This window comes from Megachile rotundata, chromosome 2 (genome assembly GCF_050947335.1).
Source record: "Megachile rotundata isolate GNS110a chromosome 2, iyMegRotu1, whole genome shotgun sequence".
NCBI classification, from domain to species: Eukaryota; Metazoa; Arthropoda; class Insecta; order Hymenoptera; family Megachilidae; genus Megachile; species Megachile rotundata.
The window spans coordinates 13,698,190-13,725,387 of NC_134984.1; the positions used below are offsets into that span (position 1 = coordinate 13,698,190).

The following is a 27,198-nucleotide window of genomic DNA, read 5'->3' on the forward strand; positions in this document are numbered from 1 at the left end:
TTTATTAATCAATCAATCAATTAGTTAGATAATCAATCGATCAATAAATCAGTCAAATAATCAATCAATAAATCAATCAATAAATCAGTCAATAAATCAGTCAATAAATCAGTTAATAAATCAATCAATAAATCAATCAATAAGTCAATCAATAAGTCAATGAATAAATCAATCAATAAGTCAATCAATAAATCAATCAACAAATCAATGAATAAATCAATCAATAAGTCAATGAATAAATCAATGAATAAATCAATCAATCAATAAATCATTCAGACAATCAAGCAATCAATAAATTAATCAATCAATCAGTCAGATAATCAATCTATCAATGAGTCAGACAATCAATTAATCAATTACTCAATCGATCGATCGACTGATCAATCAATCACTTAATCTATTAATTAATAATAAATAGTAAGCATTAACACCAATAAATGACAATTAATTTTTTACCTAAAAATTAATTATCAGGTATCTAATTGTATAAAATTGTCCTATCAAAAATTTCTAAATTTCTTGCATAAAAAAAATATTAAATTATTAATTTGATGTAAAGATATTATAAGTATCGTAAAATTGTTGCAACCTTGATCTACCTCAGTAGCACCAAAATTAACGAAAAATGAAATACAGTAGCCTGACAGTGCTAAGTAGCAGAAAATCAATTTAATTATTCTCTTTGTGCAGCGAACGCAGCAGCAGCAAGTTACGTGACACCATACACGTATGCAACGCTACCAGGTGCTGCAGGATTGCCAGCAGCAGCAGCTGCAGCTGCAACGGCAGCGGGTGCAGCCTTCCCTGGACTCCCGTATCAAACGACACCTCAAGAAGCAAGATTACAATAGAGACTATGACCAGTCACAGACAAGAGATCGGCACCATCGAATCCGCGACGCGATACACCATTCACGCCGTACAAATTTCAGCCGTCACCTGGTTACCTGCGTCGAGATCCATCTTTATTCTTGTCTCGTTCAGGCATTATTCGGTGTGATTGCACGGGGGTGCCATTTTGTTTCGACCGTTGGGAGCCGAAGCTCCACGTTTTCACGAGTTAATTATAGGAACGGCGCGTAAAAAGAGGGACACAGAGGGAAATTTCGTGGCGACTAGCGCCACTGCGAGACGCAGTAAACTCTTATTCGCGAATTTTATACGAACTGGGCTCGTAGAGTAATCCAAAATGACGGTAACAGTATCCTTTATTCGTGTTTAGTCGCACTTTAACGCGACTAATTGATCTACGCTTCGTTTCGACGCTTTCTATGCGGTTTGTAATATTACCCACTCGGGACCGAAGCGATAACTCGTAAAATATAAAAGATACAGAAAAATGTTTCTAACGAAAATTCAACAGTAAAATAAATGCTACAAGACTGTGTAAACGAAATTAAAAAAAAAAATTTCTGAAGGTTATTTTTCGAAGGGAAAAACTTTTTTCAAATTTCTGTTAACGTAGGCTTGTAGTAGTTGCTGTGTTATGTAACTTATGTTTGAAACGTTTTTTTATATTTTCTATATCTTAGGAATTATGCTCGACGTAAGTGCTCATTTCGAGGGATACAGTTATTTCAGCAATGAAATACTCTATGAACTAATAAAGTTTAGTAGGAAGAAGTCGATAAGGGTTTACGGTGTAGAGAGGATCGATTCGCAATTTCTTGCTAACATAATCTTAAATCTCCTCCACTTTGTAATCTTCCTTTCCACGTTCTCCTTTATATAGGGCCAAACTTGGCACGCCTAGGCCAACGTACTTCGAGATACAAGACGAATACGTAATGTCGTTAGCGTTATGATTATTTATAATTGAACGGAGCATGATGGGCAATAGAGGCTTTCAAGAGACGCGCGAACATTTTACGAACGCTGGATTCCTTGCGATTAACATTCAAGTTTACAGTTTGTTAGGTGTCGAAGTTCGTTAGAGCGAAACGAATGTATCGAGGCAAATTGGAAAATTGATCCGTATTCAGAATTGATACTGCTACTTGTATATACAGGGTGATTCAAAAGTCGCTATGTACTCAATAACACAATATATTTCACACAAAAAATCTGCTGTAATAAATAAAAAGTGTTCTCCTATGAGACATGCTTCCACATATTTGATATTCGCATAGTGACTTTTGAATCACCCTGTATAGCTGACAAAATTATAACTTCTTTGTAATCTTCCAAATCGTAAAATCCGTTGAAATGTGACACTGGATATCACTTCTGAATATTGGTCGAAGGATGTGAACGTTTTACGAATGTGATATACAGGGTGTTTCAGTTTTTTATGTACGAATGTTTTGTACGTGCAGCTGAGACAAAAATTAGAAAAATAAAACGAAACGGTGTTTTAGCCTGATTGGTATAATTTGTCTTTAAAAAAATATTTAATCTGATACTCCATTTTTATTCTTTAGAATTACAATCTGAAACACTCTGTATGATCTAGAGTTTGTTCCATTTCGTTAAAAACAATCTGTTCCTAATTTCTATGCGTTTTTCATATGCAATATAGAAAAATAAAACGAAAGGTGAACAACAAATATTCGAGGTGATTTAAAATTGAGGTTATAGGACCATTTAATGAAAAAAGGGACGTTAAGAAATTGTAAGTAAATAGAGATCGCGTTTGAATTAAACCGACGTTGCCTTAGAATATCGTACAGTATCGAGACAGATTTCCCTAGGGAAAATGGCGATATAGGAAAAGTTTTTACAACACGTTATATAATGCTTAGTGCATTATATAATAACAGTAATATCTCATTGTATAATAAAATCTCGATATTTTCCCGCGCCAGGGGCTTTAGGGGCGTAACAGGGAATTACGAAGGGGATTTTATCCAGCAGGACAATATCGAGATTTTATTATATACCGACATATTTCTGTACTTCAAACGGATTTTTTTTCTAGTAAATTTGTAGACTTTTCCAATATCACTACTTTCTTCTGGGGAATCTCACCATACTGTACGAGCGAAATTATCTAGTGTCTTAATGATGCCTTTCTTGCGTGATTTATAGACATTATTTAAACGAACTGATCAGCGTATCGTAGTATGAATGTAACGAGGACCAACGGACGAACGAATCGATATTATTAAATCGAGTATTAACAAATTGAACGACAAATCAAATGTTGACACTTACGGCACAAACATTATGCACAATTACCACAAATTTTTGCGATTATGGATAAATGTAATTGTTTCGTTTTCTTTTTTCCTTTGGTGAAATTCGTTGAGAATTTTTAAACGAGCTTTGTAAATTTTATTTACGGTTTAACATTGTTCAATTGACGCTACTAATGCATTAGTAGAAATTAATTATAGTTCCTTATCAAGGCTGTAGTAATACTAAAAAAACTTCATTTGACAACTGATAACTTATTTACACGTTGACCGCCATAGTGAAAATAGTTACTTCTAGTGACATATGCAAAAATTATATTTAATGCTATTTTGAGAGTTACTTTGTGAAATTTTTGGCTTTTACAACTTTAAGTCAAAATTGACACGGTGACTCTCATTATATTGCAAATGATTGCAGATAGGGACGATTTTTGAAAACGGCAATATACTGAATGGACTGAGAAGTGTCTTTTAATATTGCAGTGATTTAGGTAGAGGATTATTGCAGATCTGGGTAGTTCACTATGGTGAAAGACGCCATTGGTGTGTGTACTAAGAATGGCAATATAGCGAGAGTCTACCACATCTCCATGATACTTAATTTATTCCCATTACATAATTATTAATTTTTAAATTAAAATTATTATTCGATGGAATTAGTCAAAATAATACGATCGTTTTTAAAATACAGTAAACTCTCGTTATATTGTCACTTGTGTAAAAACATCACGCACTAGCAATACTACCTGACTATCGCAATCTAATTAATTTAATTGATTCTCAATATATTGCCAATTTTAAGAATTTGTCCTGTCTACAATGTAATATGCAATATAACGAGAGTCCACTGTATAAAGCGAAAGAATATTAAGATTATTAATACTCAAATTGCAGATGTAAATCTAAAATTTTGTTGTCACATTACTATGTCAATGGCGATACTGAATTTCTTTTATTTTGTTTTATTGCATAAGATGCAATATGGCAGTCAACTTGTTAACAACGCGTGTGTTAATCAGATCGGACTCTGATATAGACGTTTAACACGTTACGTTTACACAAATAGACGCACACAGTTCGTAAGGTTGTTTAAGTTACAGGTTCGGTTAAATTTAGAAATTCATACCAAAACATTGCCAAACACGTCTCTTTATAATGTATTCTAAATACGGATCGATTCCATAAATTACTAACACGCACGCAAATTAAATGTTATCTAGCGGCCCGAGGAATCTTGCGATGCAAACAATTCGTTCGTCCATTTTTACAAGTGATCCGGTGCCTTAATTAGCACGATCGAATAGTCTTTAATGGTTAAGAAACTAGTCAGCGATTCGTTAGCGCGATGCTACTCGCTAACACGTGTACAGGGGTGAAACTAAAAAAAAAGAATGAAAAAAAAACGAAGAAAAAAATGCGACGAGACAGAAAATGAAAAGGGATAACTAACTAGCAAGGGATGATCAGTGATGGGCACATGTGCCCGCGGGCAGTAACGAGGCTCGAACATTTTCTCTCGTTGTAGAGATTTGAAACTTTTATACTTGAACAAATTTAGAAATGTGGATATAGAAATGTTAAGTTTGCAAACTTGTGGATTTGAGAATTTGGAATGTTAATTTTCAAAATTTCGATACACAAAAGTGAATTTTTTAATTTTGAGGTTATCAAGTTTATTACAAATGATCAAGTATATTTGATGATTTGGTAATTTTGTAATTTTAGGAATTTAGCAATTTGATAATTTTATAGTTTATCAAATTGGTAAATTGGTAAATTGGTAAATTGGTAAATTGGTAAATTGGTAAATTGGTAAATTGGTAAATTGGTAAATTGATAAATTGATAAATTGATAAATTGATAAATTGATAAATTGATAAATTGAGAAATTGATAAATTGACAATTTGACAATTTGACAATTTAACAATTTGACAATTTGACAAATTGATAAATTGATAGTTTTATAACTTAAAATATTAATAGTTTGTTATCTTAATAATTGATAACTTTTTTTAAGTGATAAATTTTGATAACTTGATAACTGAAATAAAAAAATGAATTAACTTAACAAATTTTTAATTCTCAAAAAATTAAAAAATTCCTAAATTCTTAAATGCAGAAATTTCAATATCCACATAATCAATATAAAATATATTAAAACAGTAAAATTTATTGTTCACTAGTGCCCACAAATACATTATGTACACGTTGCTGCCCTGTGGGCGTTTGTCGCTCATCACCGAGTTAGACGAAGGATCAGGCTATGAAGAACGAGTCTGTCTAGTCTTAAATCCTTCGAATACGTAGATGGAGGTTAACTCGGTTCATTAGGATGTTAAGTTAGGCGTTAATGCGAATAAAGAAGCAGAGAAGAGAAACCAAAAGTCTTGTAAAAAGTTAGCGAAGGAGATGCTGTTAGGAAGGCTTAATGTTAAGTATTAATTATTACATAATCGTTTAAATAAGATAATAGGAAAATAAATTAATGCTATTGATATATTATTATTATTTTACTATTTTATTATTATTATTATTATTATTATTACTTATGAATAATTATTACTATTGATATTGATAATATTATTGTCATTATTGATTATTCATTATTATTGTTCATGTACTTAAATAAAGCGACGAGAACACGTGATCGGTCGAATTTATTAGGAAACAAGAAAATTTCACGTCGCACTGAAAAACAAATTGATAAATCCGAAAAATCGCGAAGAAAATTTTTTCGTAGGTTAACCTAAGAACCTTTCGAATATTCTACACTCTTAGGATTAACGGTTGTAATATATCGTCTGTTATCTTGAATAATATTAATTATATATTATTATACATCCTATCGATAGGTTTACGAGAGGAAACGGAAATATGTATATTGTCTCTGAGAGAAATAAAAGAACGTGTCTTGATCTTACGAACGATAGATCGCGACTGCTGTTGTCTGTTGCTTTCGCACACTTGAACTACTCGCGAGACGACGAAACACAAAACTTTGATTACCGAAAATTAGCGGAGAAAAGAAAAGAGGAAATAAAGTCTTAATTTTCAGACAATTGTGTTGCTTTTAATTGTGTGTTGATACCCCTTCCATTCTTCTGTATAGTTTTTTTTATAGAGTTTGTGATATTAACAATTGTCACAATTGGCAGTTTTGTTTAGCATTTTATTTTGGTAAGATGGAACATCTGTGGAAAATTGGGAAAATTTGGTGTTTTTAATATTCAGTGATTTATGGAGGTGGTACCTAGGGAATTTTGTAATTGGAAAATTTTGAAATTTTGGAATTTTTATATTTAGTTAGTTGTGCAATTAGTATCTTGTATATTTGGTGATGTGAAAATATAGAAATTTGGTAATTTGGAAATTTGAGAATTTTAATATTTAGTAATTTAGTAAATTGGTACCTTGTAAACTTGGTAATTGCAAATTTGGAAATTTGGGAATTTTCAAATTTAGCACTTTAGGAAATTAAGTAAGGAATTTTGCAATTTGGAAATTTGAGAAATTTAATATTTAGTATTTTAGTAAATTGGTAACTTGTGAACTTGGTAATTGCAAATTTGGAAATTTGGGAATTTTTAAATTTAGCAATTTAGGAAATTAAGTAAGGAATTTTGCAATTTGGAAATTTGAGAAATTTAATATTTAGTATTTTAGTAAATTGGTAACTTGTGAACTTGGTAATTGCAAATTTGGAAATTTGGGAATTTTCAAATTTAGCACTTTAGGAAATTAAGTAAGGAATTTTGCAATTTGGAAATTTGAGAATTTTAATATTTAGTATTTTAGTAAATTGGTACCTTGTGAACTTGGTAATTGCAAATTTGGAAATTTGGGAATTTTCAAATTTAGCAATTTAGGAAATTAAGTAAGAAATTTTGCAATGTGAAAATTTGAGAAATCTAATATTTAGTATTTTAGTAAATTGGCAACTTGTGAACTTGGCAATTGCAAATTTGGAAATTTGTGAATTTTTAAATTTAGCAATTTACAAAATTAACTAAGAAATTTTGCAATTTGAAAATTTGAGGATTTTAATATTTAGTAAATTGGTAATTTATGAAATTGGTGATTGGATGTGAATTTTGGTAATTTAGCACCCCCATTTAAATCTATAATTAACACATGAGAAAATAAAAATTGGACCCCCGAAGAATTTACTGAAATTCACTAAAATAACTTAAAAAACGACTAAAATATATTTCACAACATTCACAAAAAAAATAAAATATTAACTTAGTTAAGACTGCAACCACCGTTAGAGTTTCATACCTCAGAAACCAGGTCGCTCGAAGGATCGTGACCGAAGCAACCAAGATGTCAGCACCGGCGCTTCATTGATAACGCTCGTACTGAATGACGGTCCGCTTATCATTCGTTTTGATAGAGAAATAGTAGGGGAGCATTGCCATTGACACAAGAGCGAGGCTCAGTTATCCCGCGTTTATTCGCGTAAACTGGAGCGCTCGTAGCGCTTAGTGATTTTTCAGTTTGCTAGAGGGAGGTCACGAGCAAGGAACGACCCAAGGATCGCGATCCATCAAGGACTCGCGACCTGGAAGTCCTTCCTGTGTCCATGCAGAGGCACGTGGTCAAAGGTCAAGGTGAGACCAATATAATTCTCGTATGCTTTCGCTTCCTCCTCCTACGTTACTTCTCCAGCCCATTCTAATTATGTATTAACGTTTCTCTTTGAATTGCTTCTTTTATTAGGGAAATTTTCTTGCGCGATGGCAATTGTATCGAATGTTACGAATGGTTACTTCATTTCTTATTGATTGGGAGGAAATTGTCTTTGGATAAATTGTGGGTGGGTATCTTGAGGAACACTTTCAAATTGTGGAGAATGTTGGTTACTTTGTTGTTAATTATTGGGAGACTGTGGTTTTTAGAAGGTAGATTTTGTAGGTGGGAAGAATATATGTGGAGTGCTGTTATAAAATCATAGACAGTGTTAGTTGGTTATTTTATTATTAATTACTGGGAGAATTGTGGACTTTGGAAGGTAAATTTTGTAGGTGACAAGTACCTGGAGTGCTATTTTAAAATAGACAATCTCATCTTCCAAATATATTGTCATTTCTGCAAGATCAAATGTAGTAGGTGAGAATTATCTTGAGTGCCATTTTAAAATTATAGACAGTGTCATCTCCCAAGTATATTGTCATCCCTGAAAGACTGTCTGTCATCTCTCAAATTTTATATGTGAGAAGTATCTTGAGTACCATTTTAAAATATTAGGCAGTGACATTTTCGAGAGATCAAATTTTATGCACGAGAAATATGTAGAGCATTTTAAGATCATAAAATTCATTATTATGATTTTGTTATTGCATGGAAGACATTGTTATTGTTTGAACGTTGATTGTTTAAGTTGTTTGAAAGATCAATCTTTGCAGATGGAAAATGTCTGGAGTGCCGTTTTAAAATCACAGACAGTTTTCGTTGATTATTTTGATTTCTATTTTATCATTGATTATTCAGTAATATATTATCATTTATTTATGTCATTTTTTATTGTTATTTAACTGTTGGTACATTTAATAAACTGCTTTTGTGATGTTTAATTTATTGTACATGTCTTACAATTACATAGTACGTTTATGGGAAATAGGTATAATTTTAAATAATTTAAAAAAATGTTGAATTTATATAAAAATTCATACGTATTCGAGAAATTGAAGATCAGTGTTAATACGATAGAAATAAGTAGAAAGTGGAACAATAACGGGAGATAAATGTTATTTGAGATAAGAGGCTGTGTTGTTGATTGAAAGCTGAATATGAAAATGCGAAAAAGATCGGACTGTGCATAATTTTAAACTCTTCTATAGTATACTTTTAATACTCAATAAAAGAGTACAACTGATATCAATTTTTAAATTTTCAGTATCACTTGATATTTCTGTAAGTTTTTTAATAAAAAATGAACTAATGAATTAATGAATTTTCACAGAAAAAGAAACGAAAATATTATTAATATAAACTATAAACAATTATTCATTAGACATGTGGCAATTATTTATATTATTTGTTCTAATGGTTGATTATGAAGGTTGAAGTAAAAATTGAATTGTAAATTGTTTTTGTACTCAGTAGCACATTGTCTGTGATAATTATTTCTTTTGTTTGTTATGTATTTTATGACACATTGGAGAGATGGTTTATACATATAGTAATTGATTTTGATTAGATTAGATACATTGAAGGAGTTGTGTGAAGTATGTAGAGTACTACAATTTTGTTGTCTGGGGTTTTGTTGTTTGACAAATTACGAAAGGAGAAGTTCAGGAGCTACTTCAGTAATTATTTATTGTTAACTTTCAAATCCCCATATTTCCTATTTTCAAATTCTCAAATTCCCAAATTTATAATTTTCCAATTTTCCAAATTCTCAAATTCCCAAATTCTCAAATTCCCAAATTTCCAAATTCCCAAATTCCCAAATTCCCAAATTCCCAATTTTCCAATTTTCCAATTTTCCAATTTTCCAATTTTCCAATTTTTCAATTTTTCAATTATCCAAATTTTCAAATTCCCAAATTCCCAATTTTCCAATTATCCAAATTTTCAAATTCCCAAATTCCCAAATTCCCAATTTTCCAATTATCCAAATTTTTTAATTCCCAAATTCCTAATTTTTCAATTATTCAAATTCTCAAATTCTCAAATTCTCAAATTCTCAAATTCTCAAATTCCCAAATTCCGAAATTCCCAATTTTCCAATTATTCAAATTCTCAAATTCTCAAATTTCCAAATTTCTAAATTTCTCTAATTCCCAAATTTCCAAATTCCCAACTCCCCAAAATTCAAAAAATCCAATATTTCTAGAATCCCCAGTTCTCCATGATTTCCGTACATTTCCACGCTTTTCCGTATCATGCAATTCATTGTTTATAATAAACAATTATCATTAACTGTTATATCACCCATTAAGTCACTTTATTTTGCTTTGTCATTAATATTAATCTTTCGCATTGCGCACGTACTCGTGCATAAAGACACTGTCTCAAAAAATGAGGCGCCGTCTCATAATCGCATCTTTCGAAACAGAAACCGATAACAGACTTCAAAAATATCAATTTTCATTCATTTCAAATTTCAAATTCCAAAATTTTGATACTTCTTTAATAATTTCTTACAATAATCAAATTAAAAACTATCTTTAACCTGATTTCTTACAAACTAGATTAAAACAAGAAATATTCATAAATCATTTATTGTATTGTATAAAAAGTTATTTTTAATTAATAGAACCACATTAAAACTATTTAACTTTCATCTATTTTTTTATTCAATCAATTTTTACATAAAAGATACGTAACTTCTCTCTGTTTGCAATTTTTAAAAAATTGCAAAAATGAATTTATACTAAAACGAGAGCACAATAAAAATACAAATACAAACACAACACAAATAGTATAAAATACAACACAAATCTATTTTATCTACTAAGAAATCTGAAACCTATTATCTATAAATTTTCTGCACAAAACAAGATAACAATCGTCGCACGAATGACGCTGCGTACACAATTTTGAGAAGAATAAAATGGCGGACGTTGCGCAGAAGAACAGCATGTCGCATTCGGTATCGCGTTTCAAAATCTTCCTTCGAACAATTGTTACCAGTTCAATTTTTTAGGTAATTTCTGAATGAATTCGATAATCTTGTTCGTTCGGTTCGCTCGATAATTTTTCCCTCGGTATACTTGTGCTGACAGCAAAGAAGAGATGCGAGATTCTTCGCGTGCTTCTTGTGGCACTGCGAGGCGGAAGTAACAATCGGCTGAAACTCCGTATTAATACGGTCTTCGAGCGTCACAACGAAATCTATACTGTGTTAAATTGCAATTGCGTAATCATCGCAGGTGCCCGTGGACAATTACGAAGTAAATCATTGGTAAATAAATCAGTTATGTCACGCGACATTTTCGCGTTTAATGCTCTTTTAATTAAGCATTTCCCTGGTTGCGGTACGAATCAATGCTTGATCGTAAATGCATTGTAGATGCGGGAATATAGGATTAGCGACTTTTTGGGGATTTTGTGGGAAAATTTTGGGGTGATATTGAATTAGTTGATGGAGTTGTTAGTAGAAGTGATTTTGGAGTTTTCTGTTCTTGTTCTTAGGTATATTGTTTGATTGTGTTGTTTTAACAGTTGGGTAGCAGGTTGGAGATTTGGAAATGTGAGAATTTAGGGGTTTCTGAATTTAGAAATTTGGGGATTTGGGAGTTTGAGAATTTAGGGATTTGTGGATTTGTGGATTTGGGAAGTTAGGATCTTGAGGATTTTAGAGCTTGAGTAGTTAGGGATTTGTGAATTTGTAAATTTGGAGATGGGGGAATTTGAGAATTTGGGGATTTGTGGATTTGGGAATTTGAGAATTTAGGGGTTTCTGAATTTGGAAATTTGGGGATTTGGGAGTTTGAGAATTTAGGGATTTGTGGATTTGTGGATTTGAGAAGTTAGGATCTTGAGGATTTTAAAGCTTGAGTAGTTAGGGATTTGTGAATTTGTAAATTTGGAGATGGGGCAATTTGAGAATTTGGGGATTTGTGGATTTGGGAATTTGAGAATTTAGGGATTTGTGGATTTGAGAAATTGAGAAGTGAAGGCTTTGTGAATTTGAAGGTTTAAGGATTTGGAAATTTGAGAATCTAGGGATTTGTGGATTTGTGGATTTGAGAGGTTAGGATCTTGTGGATTTTAGAGCTTGAGTAATTAGGGATTTGTGAATTTGGAAATTTGAAGATGGGGAATTTGAGAATTTAGAGATTTGTGGATTTGTCAATTGGGAAACTTGAAGATTTGACACTTTAACAATTTGACAATTTGACGATTTGACAACGTGACAATTTAATAATTTGATAACATTCAAATTTGCAAGTTTAAAACTTTAATAATCTTTAAAACTTTTGAAAACTTACAAATCCGAAAATTTGCGAATTGGACATTTTGTACGTCTGCCACATTTGTATCTGACAACTTAGGTTTTCACAATATATTTCATTCCGGAATAACAGTAACAACATCATGTCAGCAAATTAGATATGAATAAATACCATATTGGTTCGATACGATATCACATGTACCATGTCATTTAAATAAGGAGCACTGATAAAGAGATTAATTTCGATAAGAATGTTTGCGAAATTTATTTTTGTTTCGCGAAAACTTTTCTAAGAATGCTTTGTGACTGACAAACAAAATTGATAGACACAGATATTCCAGCTTATTTCAAGATTATTTGTAAATTTTGCTGCACTGTCAATAAAACATAAAACAGAACCAGAAAATAAATTCATTAGAATTTTTTAGAAATATAAAGGAATACTACTTTATATTATTTTATAATAGCAGTAAGTAATTAGCAATAATAGTAATATTATTCTTACTACATTATTAAAATGTGTACATACATACTACATATGTATACTGCATGTTACATATGTTATTAAGCTATCTGTATATGTGTAAAATTTATTACATGTGTTATTATAATATTACTACATATTTTATTACAATATAAGTACATAATTATTAAAACATATACATATTTATGTATACACATATGTATATTATTTGTTACATATGTTATTAAGATGTGTGTATACGTGTATACTTGATTACATATGTTATTATAATATTACTATATATATCTTTAAGAAAGAAATATATTTTATTGCAATATTACTACATATATTGTTTAAAAATAGATATACATATATGTACTCATATGTACACATATGTGTGCATTTATCTGTGTGTGTCCATAATTTTTACAGATCTTAATATACGCGTACAGATGTATTCACCATAACGTCAGAGATTGACAAACTGCTAATAAATACTGAGATTCTTAGTAACCTTTAAACAATTACACAGGTCATAATGATAGATAACAGACTTATCATTGCTGCAGGAATTCTACGAAGTTTCTGCATAGAGACGTTGACGCATTTATCATAATCTTGACCCTGGATGCTTATTTTTTATTCATAATGTTTAACCAGACGTTTCTCGGTTAAATTTGCAAGTCACTTTCATTGTATGTTTATGGAGACTGTCTGCCACTGTTCTTTAATCACTTAGCGCATGTTAAACATCTCATTTATAATGTTCTTTCAATAGTTAGGATTTTAAATATTTCCAATATTTCAAATTTTCACTCTTTCATGCATTCAAAATTTTCTCTTAATTTTTTAAATTTAATTAATTAATGAATTTCTCTTAATTTAGAGAAATTAAGAGATTCAAAATTAAGATATTTTGAGTAAAAGAGTTTTTAACTTTAAAGGTTAAGAGGATAAATTTATTTAGAAAGGTTCCAGGTCTTTGACGGCTGGGTGTAGTCAAATATTTTGCGTGGACCTTTTCCCTTTTACCCGCAAGGGTCGATCCCTTTTTCCATCTGGTTTTCCCTAATGACCAAAGCTTAGAAAAATAGTCAGATTTTAGTAAGCGCTGGTGCGAGACATAACTCGCTTTCGAACTGACAAGTTTACGTTAAAGTAATAATTATTTATTACTAATTATTATTGTTTTCTTTTTAACATATTCTTGTCCATTACATATTTTAATAATTTTCTACATCTCACGTTATTTTAAATAAGCAGTCAATTAAACGAGGTTCATCAATGAATTGCAAAAGATCCATTTCCTTCCTTGCAAGTATTTCTGTTTTTGTGCGTAGTCCTTGTAAAATGGTCATATAGCAAGATTTCACATAGCAAGTTGCAGTAATAAAATAATAATATTGCGAAGATGATATAAAATATATAATATTTAAATGTTACAGCGCAGTCGGAGGGATGAGCAAAGGTTGTGGAATATTTGGGATTTATCCCAGCTGGCTGCGGGATCGTGCCACTCCGAAAAATTTCATCGCTGTATATGGCCTTCTTGGCACTGTACAGGCGATGGCCTTCATCTACATAGTGGTCACTCTTACCACCTTGGAGAAAAGGTTCAAGATACCTAGTCGTACAACTGGTATGAACTTTTCAGACTAATCAAAATTAAATGTCAATTTCAATAGAAATTAAAATTAAATACCAATGTTAATCAAAAGTAAAATTAAATACCAATGTTAATCAAAAGTAAAATTAAGTACCAATGTTAATCAAAAGTAAAATTAAGTACCAATGTTAATCAAAAGTAAAATTAAGTAAAATTAATATCAAAGATGAATAAAATTGATGTAAATACCAATCAAACTTAAAATTAATATCAATGATCAGGAACAAAATAAAAATTAATTTGAATATCAATAAAAATTAGACTTGGTATTAGTATCAATTAAAATTGATATTAAATATCAATATAGAATAGTATTAAAATTAATGTGAGTATCAATTAATATTAGTATCAATATCAATATCAGTATCAATATTAGTATCACTATCAGTATGAATATCAGTATCAATATCAGTATCAATATCAGTATCAATATCAGTATCAATATCAGTATCAATATCAGTATCAATATCAGTATCAATATCAGTATCAATATCAGTATCAATATCAGTATCAATATCAGTATCAATATCAGTATCAATATCAATATCAATATCAATATCAATATCAGTATCAATATCAGTATCAATATCAGTATCAATATCAGTATCAATATCAGTATCAATATCAGTATCAATATCAGTATCAATATCAGTATCAATATCAGTATCAATATCAGTATCAATATCAGTATCAATATCAGTATCAATATCAGTATCAATATCAGTATCAATATCAGTATCAATATCAGTATCAATATCAGTATCAATATCAGTATCAATATCAGTATCAATATCAATATCAATATCAGTATCAATATCAGTATCAATATCAGTATCAATATCAGTATCAATATCAGTATCAATATCAATATCAAAATCAATCAAAGGTAGAAATAAATATCATTATCAACATCAATCAAAATTAGAATTAAATATCAATATCAATATCAAACACAAATGTAAATTTTGTTCAAAACTTAAACTAAATATCAACTAAAATTAATATCCAATATGAACATCGATCATAATTAGATTTATACATCGATATCGATAAAAATTAAAATTACCCATCAGTATCGACGAAACTTAATACTAAATATCGATCAAACATATCGAAAAAAACCTAAATTAAAAGTGAAACACCTAACCATCGAATCGAAACTTAAAACAAAAAAAAGACTGCAACCAGTCGGAAAGTAAAATAAAAATGATTTTAGCGCGGAAAACAATGAAAAACATCAGGTGATAGTTGAAAAGGTGGATTACCAACACGATAAGAACGAAAGATGCAGAAAACGATAAGAAACACGGAATAGTAGAACATTTCGAGCTTCTTATTTTCACTAGGATTTCTCTTGTCACTGAAACTGGCTAATCAAGTGTCGTGACTCCGCCACGTTCAAGTACTTATGGTTGCGTTCCACGCGCATACACACATAATCGACCCCGACCAAAGATAGACCGTGTGTTCGTGTGCATTAGTCTAGTAGGTAAGTAGAGTGTCGCAATCATAGAAGTGAGAAATCTGTCGTTAGAGCAACGAGCGTTCAACATGCACTATGAAGACATACGGATGTACGTTCATACGAGTTTATTAGTTAGTCATAATATGACTTCGTAATACAGGGTGTCCCGCAACTGCTGGCGCGATAGTGTGGTCGGGGGTTTTCGGATTTTAGTATTATAGGAATTTTTGGATTTGGGGACTTTTTTTATTTGGGGGGTTTTGGTAAGTGGGGATTTCGATGGTTGTAGATTCAGAAATTAGGAGGTTTTGGGGATTTTGGGATTTAGAGGTTGAGGATGTAGAGGTTTAAGGATTTAGGGATTTAGGGATTTGGGGATTTGGGGATTTGGGGATTTGGGGATTTGGGGATTTGGGGATTTGGGGATTTGGGGATTTAGGGATTTAGGGATTTAGGGATTCGGGGATTTGGGGATTCAGGGATTTGGAGATTTGGGAATTTGGAGTTTTAGGGATTTGGAGTTTTATGGATTTAGAGTTTTAGGGATTTGGAGATTTAGGAATTTGGAGATTTGGGGGTTTCGAGATTTAGGGATTCAGGGATTTAGGAATTTAGGGATTTAGGGATTTAGGGATTTAGGGATTTGGAGATCTGGAAATTTGGAGATTTGGAAATTTGGATATTTGGAAATTGGAAGATTTGGAAATTGGAAAATGTAGAAATTGGAAGATTTAGAAATTGGAAAATTTGGAAACTGGAAGATTTGAAATTTGGAAGACGTGGAAATTGGAAGATTTAGAAATTGGAAGATTTGAAAATTGGAAGATTTAGAAATTGGAAGATTTGGAAATTGGAAGATTTAGAAATTGGAAGATGTGGAAATTGGAAGATTTGGAAATTGGAAAATGTGGAAATTGGAAGATTTAGAAATTGAAAAATTTGGAAATTGGAAGATGTGGAAATTGGAAGATTTGGAAATTGGAAGATTTGGAAATTGGAAGATGTGGAAATTGGAAGATTTGAAAATTGGAAGATGTCTAAATTGGAAGATTTGGAAACTTGCAAATTTCCAAATTTAAAAATACTTACATTTAAAAATTTGTCCCTTTCATAATTTGTGATATTTATAAATTTTTCAATTTGATGTCTTAGTGATTTAAATACCAATTACACTTCATGACTTCATAATTTCACTCTTCTCATATATTACTCTTATACATATATTACTCCATCAGTAATTGCTCATAAAACCCAAAAGTAACTAAAAAAGACCAAAATCAAAGCTACCACCAAATAAATAATTACAAATCTATTAAAATTGATAGATTATAATTTAATATAGGTGCGTTAACGATGAACTGACACATTAATGTTGCTTCAATCGAAACACTGTTTGCATCACGAACACACATAGGTGTTAATTACACGTTATATAGTGAGAAATCGATACAACCCTTCTATAGACGAGCGTATTACGTTCATTCGGGAACTTCGTGGTTTTGCGAGGTCGCTGTTATTATGAACATCGATTCGATCGATCGATACATTTTCGCATTCATTGGAATTTAATTATGGTACACGTGTTATGTTTCCTTAATTTCGATTTATTGTGCAAATTATTATTTAATGTTAATATTAACAATTTTATTGTGTAACATCGATATTAATTTTCTTATTTAACATTTGAGTGTTAATTTATTCTGCAAACATTTATTTAATATTAATATTAACAATCTTATTGTGTAACATTAATATTAACTATTATTTTTAACTGTATTATTTAACATTTGAGTGTTAATATTTTTTAATAAAACTTATTGTTAGTTATATTTTTTCAATTGTATAATTAACCAGAGGTACATAAATGTTACTGTATGGGAAGAAATAAAAAATAATACTAATATTAACAATTTCATTGTTTAAGATTCTATTATTAAAATTCCTTAACAAGAATTATTATTAGTGACATTACTAAAATTGTATAATTATATGTCACATATGTAACATATGTTACTTCATAGAAACTAAAAATTAAAAATAAAAGGAATATAAATTCTGGGTCATTAAAAATGCGTACTCACAGTACACAATTTTCATAAATTATACTAAATAAATATACTTGTACAATAACAAAATTTGATACTGCAATAATAATTATTAAACGTCAACCACAATTGTACATTACTAACAATCAACAATTTTAACGAGTTTCTGAAATAAATTGATTTCTGTCAAATTCATAAAAATGTCAACTCACCAAACCTGCCTGAACTTACAAAATTCTCTCGTTTACTGAAATTTAGTTTTGACACTTTAATTCAACACTTCAAACATTGTTAAATAATTAAAGAATTATTTAACGATGAATGAATAGTGAAATCAAAACGATAAATTTCAGGATTAATTATTTAACGATGAATGAATAATGAAATCAAAACGATAAATTTCAGGATTAATTCTTTCCGGCAACGAGATCTCCCAAATCTTGTCACTGATACTGATCTACTATGGCGGTTCTGGTCATCGTCCAAGATGGATCGCAGTCGGTGTCGGCCTCAGCGCCATTTCCTGCTTGATCCTGGCGCTTCCACACTTTTTGTACGGTCCTGGAAGAGATGCATTGGCCTTGACGAAGGAGTACCTTGATCAAACTTTGTTAAACAGCAGCACAATCCCGAAGGATCTAGCGATTTGTCCACGAGACGTGAAACCGGAACATTGTGACGAAGAAACGTTGCTGGATGTCAGTTTGCTTCCTCGACTTTTGGTCTTCCTTTCTCAGTTTGTCCTTGGTATTGGTACCACTCTTTATTATGGCCTTGGGCAGACTTATCTTGATGATAATACTAAGAAGAAGAACACTCCGATGCTTTTGGGTAAATTGTTTCAATATTTTATCATAATTTGTGATTTCTATTAGTTAAAATTGTAGGTGGATTGCATTTAAATTTTTTAAAAATTCTTTTATTAAAAGGAGTGAATAGAATTTTTAGTAATAGTTGTTCATATTTAGGTACACTTATTGCTTCTAAATTTTTAGTTTCTATTAGTTAATATTGAATTGCATTCAAATTTTTTAAAAATTCTTCTCTGACAGAAAAGAGTGAATAGAAATTTTTGGAACAGGTGCTTTTATTTTACGGATACAGTTTCATTTTATTTTTACAGGAACTGTAGATACTTTATTGTGTCTATATTTTTAGTTTCTAAATTGAATTAACAATGTGTGTTTTGAGAAATTCACCCACAAGTTTGAAATAAAAACATTTGTCAAATATAATAAAATTCTTGGAACAAAAGTAAACAAGTCTACAGATTTAATCGATAACTCAAAATTCAATAATATTTGCAAATTCTTGTATTATTTATGTGTATCAGTAATGAGAGATAAAAAAGTGTATCATAAGATCGAATTTGTGAAAAGTGAATTTTTGTTATTTTTAATTAGGTCTAACATTCGCATTAAGAACAATTGGACCAGCAATAGGATTCTTGTTAGGCTACGGTTGCCTAAGTTTGTACATAGATCCAAGCTTAAATCCCGTGATCACCAAAAAGGATCCACGATGGCTGGGAGCATGGTGGCTTGGTTGGATTATTTTAGGTGTCGCAATGGGCATGTTTGCTATACTAATAGCCATGTTTCCACGAGATTTACCTCCAACAAAAACCACCATCGACACTGCCAAGAAGGTAAACCATTATTCAGTTGAGAAGTTACAAATTGTGTTTTAATAAAGTATAATTATTATTATTTAATATTTGCAAGAATTTCTTGATGTAAAAGAAGTATGAAGTTTCACAGAAATTTTATTTTAATAAAATGTACGAGAATGGCATCTACTATTTTTATTTTACAAGAGGGGTTGAAAAGTAGTATCATCAAGATATTAAAAAGATAGAACACTTTTTAACCTAAAGACTAAGAGTTAATTTAATATTCAAAAATGTATAACATAAATCTCTATCTTCAATTATTTTTACTTTTCACGAGGGGTTGAAAAATGTCAGACTATGAATTTCAAGATATTACAAAGATGGAATGCTTTATTAAGAAAATGGAAAACGGAACATTTCTGAATCTAAATTAAATCATACTAAAAAAGAGTTAAAATACTCAACAAAAAAATATATACAAATCATTACACAAATGTCATTTATAGCATATACAGTCTCCTCATAAAAATCTGCAATTTATCTCAAAAAATCTTTCATACATTTTCTTCCAAAATTTGTTTACAATACATCAATTAAATATTTAATAAATCTTCTCCAGTATATTTATGCTCTGTTTATTTTTCAGGATGGTAGTATTCCGCTGAAACTGCACCTAACCGTGCAAGAGCAGTACATGAAACCGAGCGAGAAAAGAAAATCACTAGAGACTGAATACATTCCTACAATTCGTGAATTTCCAAAAGCCACGAAGAGGTTGTTAACAAACTGGCTATTAACGTTCAACAATTTAAGTGGAGTGTTTTACGTGTTAGGAGCATCGGCTTATATAACATTTTTAGCAAAGTATCTCGAAGTTCAGTACAGCACTTTTGCTGCTAATGGCACTGTGATTGCAGGTACGCCATTTTTTCAAATTACGTTTGCAAGATATTATCACTTTGCTACTTCTTACAGTAGTTAGTTAAAATTAAAAATATAATACACTTTTGTATGAAATTTTGTTTAAATTTTCGTGCGTGCCCGATGGGGTAAATTTACTCATGTAAAACAGCTGAAGTTAGAAAATAAGTAAACTTGTACTGTTTTAAAATTTTTAAAAATAAATGGGGCTTTATTAAAAATTATTTGAGTATGTAGTACAAACACAAAATTTGAAAATTAAAGAATTAAAAAATTGAGAATTAATATTTAAGAAATTTCTAAGATACCACAAGAACACTGTGACAGAAAATAAAAATAAAAAATGAAATAAGAAACTGAAATTTGAGAAAATAAAATCTGAGAAGATCAAAGTGTGTATGATTATTTGAATTCTAGGTCCAATATCGTTGATCGGTATGGTACTCGGATTTCTCCTATCAGGAATGGTGATTAGCAAGTTCAAACCCGGACCGAGGCCATTACTAGCATGGAACGTGTTCGTGGGAATCTGTTTTGTCGCTGGTCAAATAGTTTTCATATTTCTCGGCTGTTCCGACATTGGCATCAAGGGTCTTGACCCAGAAACCATGCAGTGAGTACGTCTTCTTTTTTTATCGAGGATCGAATTCATATAATTACATGACGCATGAGAAATTTATAGTTGTATTTGAGAACTTTTGTAATTACCACCTTTCAAATTGCAATTGGCATTAGACATATCTGTGGTATAAATGGAAAGAAACTGTAGAATTGTAACGTAAAAATTTACATATGAATACGTGACACCAGCTGTCAAGGTGACAAGTTGCAGAGCCTAGAGCAGTGGTCCTCAACTGCGACGATAGATGAGACAGTGAACTTTCAAGTTTATGAATTTAGAGATTTGCTAATTTTTATAATTCTCAAATTACTGTGCCTTTATAATTGAAAATTTTTTTTAATATTAAAGTCTGAGGTTTCTAAAATTTCTAGATTTTAAGTGTCCTAAATTTTTCAAGTTAAATCCACAAAAATTATATCTCAGCCCTCAAAAAAATAAAATAAAAAAGAAAACTTACATCGATATTAATAATAAATATCTGACTTCATCAACAACTGATGTTAACAATAATATTTCACCTTACTAACCTCTAATATTAGTAATAATATCCCACGTTACTAATATCTCATCTCAACGATAATTCACCCACCTCAAAAAAGATCTTTCCAAAAAGCAAAAATTTCCGATTACCAATATTACTTAATCCTCACGTATTCTTTCAGAATGAGTCTGACATCAAGCTGTAATTCCGCGTGCAACTGCGAGGGCGTCAAATACTCTCCGGTCTGTCACGTGCCATCAAAGACGACATTTTTCTCCGCCTGTCACGCAGGTTGTAGAACGATAATCAACGACAAGGAATTCGGGAACTGCAGTTGTCTCCCACTGAGTTCATCGAACCTCGTCTTCGACCATGACACCGTACAACCTCTGGTGCAGGATCAATTAATCCACTCGAATAATTTGCAAACGATGAATTACGACAAAGTCAGAGCCGGAATCTGCTCGAACGATTGCAGCGGGCCATATCTTTTATTCACCGTTCTCAGCTGCATCATACAAACTCTGGCATGTTCCGGGAAGATCGGCAATGTCCTGGTGAATTATCGCAGCGTCGACAAGAAGGATAAAAGTTTCGCCCAGGGTATCACTTTGATGACCATCTCTCTGTTCGCGTTGATACCCGGACCAATTATTTATGGAGTCATCATCGATTCGACTTGTTTGATCTGGGAAGAGTCCTGCGGAACCAGAGGGAACTGCTGGTTCCATCATGGGAAGAATTTCAGATATTTAGTTAACGTCACGTCGGCGGGTGAGTTTTTATCAGAATTTATACCGATGTCGACACATGAGTTGGTGCGTGGAGAGATAGGTGTTTAGAAGAGCTACTGCAACACGCGCCAACTCGTGGGTTGACATATGTAGCTTGTATTGGCGAACGACACTGGCGGGCAGATTGGGAACTAATAAAAATGGCAGACACTTTTCGATGTTTTAATCTGCAGATTTTATTCATTTATCTGAGATGTACGTAAAGAGAGATATAGAATGAGGAATGTACAACTGTTTTTGGTAGAATTGTTTAATATATTAATCGTTCTTTACAAGCTTATTTAGTAATAAATTTTCTGTATTTTAATATTGAAAGTACAGGTGTCCGCCATCTTCTGTACACCAGCGCCCTCTAAGTCTACTGGTATCTAGTATATTTTTAAATATTAAGTTTATATTTCTTTACCAATAATATTAAGTATATAATACTTCTTTTGCAATAATACTGAGTTCATAATATTTTTTCGAGGTTAACCTAATTTACGAAGCAACAAAATGTTTAATTTTAGTTTGAGGTATATAAAAAATATAAAGGAAGTAGAAAGGAAGAATTTGAAAAGTAGAAGCACAAATTTAAACTTGAAATAATTTTATTTGTATTTTTTTATGTATTTACAGAATATTTTTTTAATGATCGTGTTTCAATATTGCTAAAATTGAAATGATTTTCAGGATTTTCGATGATAGGAGTAATTTTCGATGCAGTGGTGTGTTATCTCGGGAAGAATTTAGATCTTTACGGTACCCAGGAGAACGACAGACGCCGTGAATTTATTAAAGAAGACTCCGTGCCGCCATTAGTCGATAACGAGAAGAGGAGAGAAATGAACGGGAATGTAAATTAGAAAACGAACTGTAATCATTCCTATTAATTGTAAATCAAAATTAACTGACCACCGTCTGAAAATTTAGGAGTTTCAGAATGCTAATTAAATGTTGAATATAGAATGTTAATTAAAACTTTGAGATCGTTTAATCGTTTCGTAATTGATGAATTGTATCAACCCTTAGTTGCATGATTTTTACGATTTTTAACAATTTTGCATTTTTTTTATATGGGTAAAAAAATACTTTGTACATAAAAAATATCAAAACTAAAAATTTTGTTAAGAAATATTTTACAGACGAAAAGTTTATGAAATACAATGCAAAAATAAAATACATGAAAAGGTATTTAAAATGTAATATAGTAAAAGTAAATAAAAATAAATAAAACTAATATACTATTGCATTTGCATTTCAAGAAAGAAAATTTTAAAACCGATTGAGAAAAATGAGAAGGTTTTGTGATAACTTTGTTGATTAATGTTTATCAAAATCCAAGAATTTATAATTGATAATAAAGGTTGTTGTTTGTTAATGTTGCACAAAATGTGAGACTCTTATAGTATTTTATATTATGTATGTTTGCAATGGAATGCAACGAAGGGTAAATAAAAAGTAATTCAATGTTGAAATATTGACTTAAGAGACTGTGTAACTTTTGATTGTGAATTTGAAACATGTAATTACCGAACGTTAATTTCTTTGTAATTTACATTCCAAGTTGTTAAAATATTTACACGATTCCTATCTGTTTGTAAATAAAAGATATGTTTTTATTAAATCGTTGATATTGTGTGTTGTGTTTTTGAGTATTATTACGTGTTGCGTGTAGCATTCAATGCGATAAGTTTCCTTAAGGAAAATGGCGATTTAGGGAATGAAATAATTTTGGCATTTAGAGATTTTGTCTATCTTAAATTGTCTATCTGAAGATTTCAGTCATTTCAATATTTTAAAATTTGAGAATTTGAAGGATGAAAAAATTGAAAAATTGACAAATTAAAAAATTGAAAAATTGACACATTAAGAAATTGAACAATGGGCAAATTGAAAAATTGAAGAAATGAAAACTTGGAAACTTGAAAACTTAAAACCTTAATTTCCAACGTCCATTTACTACTTCAAACTATTTCAGTAGTTTCTTTTCCCTATATTGCCATTTTCACTAATCAACCTCACCGTGTTTCCTGATATATCAAAGTATTTCAACAGGAGCTGTTCCCCGAAAAGAGTCGATCGGACTGTTAATTCTACAATAAACACGATAAAAAGTAATAAGTCAGAAGCACTTTTACCGAATTGTTTAAAAACAAGTGAATTGTATTTTCTTATCGTTAACATTGAAAATACAGGATGGAATAATACAGCTCTTTCATAAATCTCAGATCTTTTACAAAATCCAGTTTATACATATTACAACGACAGGTCTAATTATCTGACAATATCTCCGTTAATATGAACAAGATGTTAGCGTTACATTATATTACATTATATTGAAATGAAAATATACATTAAAGAGATATCATGAGGAAATACAAGAAATATTATGATTAAAATATATGCAAATGTAATAGAGACGATGTACGAATTAAAATATTTAAAAATATAATACAAGAAGTATAAAAATTAAAATATAGAAAATGATAAAATAAGAGATACCAAATTTAAAATATATTATAATGTTATAACACAAGGAATATAAAAATTAAAATATATGAGAATACAATAAAAAATCAAAACCAAAATATGTAAAAATATCAAAATTAAATACATTAAAACACAAGACATATTAAGTTTTAAAAAAGAAGACCTTACAGTAATGTAAGGGTTTAAGTCCTAAAGGTAATTTCAGTGTTCCACGTTGAATTCCAGCAAGAAGTCCTCAAGTAATCAAAAGGATACAACTCCCTGATTTTGAGAAAGGGAGCCTACCGTTCGAGAACCTTTTAATTTTTATGCTTAATCAGACTGAGCCAGAAGATTTGGTTGCTTAATGAATTCCACGACATCCTCGTGACGTCAGGATGTCTTTATCGATCGCATCCTTAGCTACGCTTCTGGAGGATGCGCTTTGGAATTACCGAAGGATTAAGTGCTTTGTTTTATTCCTCCTTAAATAAAGAAGAATGGTATCGCTGCTCGTCTTTTGTCTTGTCTTTTATCTTTTACACAATTCAATTCTTTGAGTTTTCAAGTTTTCAAGTTTTCAAGTTCTCAGGTTTTCAAGTTTTCAAGTTTTCAACTTTTCAAGTTTTCAGGTTTCCCAGTTTTCAAGTTCAAAAGTTTTCAAGTTTTCGAGTTTTCAAGTTTTCAAGTTTTCGAGTTTTCAAGTTTTCAAGTTTTCAAGTTTTCAATTCTTCAACTTTTCAATTCTTCAATTATTCAATATTTCAATTCTTCAACTTTTCAATTCTTCAATTATTCAATATTTCCATTTTTCAATTTTTCAATTCTTCAATTCTACAATATTTCATATCTTCAATTTTTCTAGTCTTCAAGTCGTCAAGTCTTCAAGTCTTTAAGTTTGCAATTCTTACATTTCTCAATTCTTCAATTCTGCAATATTTCATGTCTTCAATTTTTCATTTTCTCAAATTTTCAAGTTTTCAAATTTCCAAGTCTTCAAGTTTTAAGTCTTCAAAGTCTTCAAGTTTGCAAATACTCAAATTAAAACATTTCCAAGTACAAAACTCAAAACTGCACAAAATGCACAAAACTATACGACAAGCATTACAAACTGAAAATAATCAACCAATCATACAATCAACATACTAAATACTTATTTACCCCTATAGTAATTTACTTCCAAATAAATATATCCTCCCCATTATACATATAAACAATCCACACATGACGCAAGAAATAAGAACCACAAAACTGTATGACAAGTGACGCAAATAGAGAATAATCTATCGATCATACAATATAAAGAAATTTTGTAGATGTCACAAGATAGAACCGATACGATTACCAACGGACCCAGATAAAACGATTTTTGTCGAAATTCGACAGTTTGTTCGAATACCGGCCTCACGAAGCGACGCGATCGCGTTACTGCGGATGCACGGGTCAGCTCGGTATTGAGAAGTTTTGTCGTTGTGTGTACACGGTGCATTGTGGCTGACCCTGACCCATCTTTCATATAGACCTCATCAACGTCTTCTAAGTCGTGGTACAGTATAATCGAGACTATCGTCGACGATGTGCGGCGAAAAAGGATAGAGCTACGCGACGCGGACACTTGTGTGAAACATGTAGCAGACCGGGGCAACTAACGCATTTCAAAAATCTTATACACTGCCATTTGGAAGTGTCATTATATACACTGTCATTATATTACCCGACAAATTAATTGCTTCAGATCTTATTTTGTACGGTTACTATTTTATTTTGTGATTATTCGCTTATGAGTTAGAAATTCATGGAGAAGGATACTTTTGGAAACTGAAATTTTTTAGTTAAATTATGGAAATTAATTTTGAAGTGTAAAGAGTATTTATTGTTCCTTTTAACATATCGTATATTGCTTTTTAACTTTGTCGTACAAGTTAAAAATTTGAAATAGACAATTGCGTTTTGGAGACAAAAATTGGTTACTTAAATTACAGAAACTAATTTTGAAGTGCAAAGAGTAATTACTTATAATAAATTTCAATCATGGATTGACTATGAAATATGTTATCAAGAGGATATTTTGAATAATTATTTTCTAACACATATTGTCAAGCTAGTTAAAAACTTGAAATAAGCAAGTACTCTTTGGAGACAGAAATTTTTTAGTTAAATTGCTGAAATTAATTTTGAAGTATGAACAGTAATTTTTTGTAGAAATTATAAGAAGTAATTTTTTACATAAAGAGTAATTATTTGTAGTAGGAAATTTGTTATTGATTGACTAGGAAATATCAAGGATGATCTAACCTAACCTAGCATAACCTGGCCTAAACTAACCTAACCTACAGTGACATAACCATTATTTCCAATACATGTAACCTAGCCTACAGTGACCTAACCATTATTTCCAGTACATGTAACCTAACATAAACTGACCTAACCATCATTTCCAATGTAATCATTATTCCCATAAGGAAAATCCTAAAACCATAAATAATATTTGAGTGAAATAGAATATGGATACCTTAAGAATTTTTAAGATATTTTATGTTAGATGAGCGCAATATTTTTCTGTTCCCTAATTAGCTGATTAGAGTAGCATTCAGTATTAAATGGAAGATTCAAAGATAACAAAAGATTTCGAAACGTTACG

General features: G+C 30.8%; 2 protein-coding genes across 8 annotated transcripts in view; both read left to right on the forward strand.

Annotated features, from left to right (window-relative positions):
• LOC100875335 (RNA-binding protein 38) overlaps positions 1 to 6,194 on the forward strand; it is a 43,236-nt gene extending 37,042 nt beyond the window's left edge. For all 6 annotated transcript variants that reach the window (XM_076529078.1, XM_076529077.1, XM_076529079.1 and 3 more), the window contains one exon: positions 691 to 6,194. In XM_076529078.1, the coding sequence (XP_076385193.1) occupies positions 691 to 851 (161 nt within the window). In that variant the 3' untranslated portion in view covers positions 852 to 6,194. The remainder of the gene's footprint in view (positions 1 to 690) is intronic.
• A 1,345-nt stretch (positions 6,195 to 7,539) lies between these two features.
• On the forward strand, positions 7,540 to 23,726 carry Oatp33Ea (Organic anion transporting polypeptide 33Ea). Of its 2 annotated transcripts, none has more exons than XM_076540317.1 (8): positions 7,540 to 7,745; positions 13,951 to 14,139; positions 18,082 to 18,507; positions 19,080 to 19,324; positions 19,935 to 20,205; positions 20,627 to 20,822; positions 21,494 to 22,086; positions 22,779 to 23,726. In XM_076540317.1, exons 1-8 carry the CDS (start codon positions 7,718 to 7,720, stop codon positions 22,949 to 22,951), a joined length of 2,121 nt encoding a protein of 706 aa, XP_076396432.1. In that variant the 5' UTR covers positions 7,540 to 7,717; the 3' UTR covers positions 22,952 to 23,726. The 2 variants fall into 2 exon arrangements, with proteins under 2 accessions (XP_076396432.1, XP_076396433.1); XM_076540318.1 differs by having other exon boundaries at positions 7,541 to 7,745; positions 13,946 to 14,139.
• Positions 23,727 to 27,198: the final 3,472 nt, after the last annotated feature.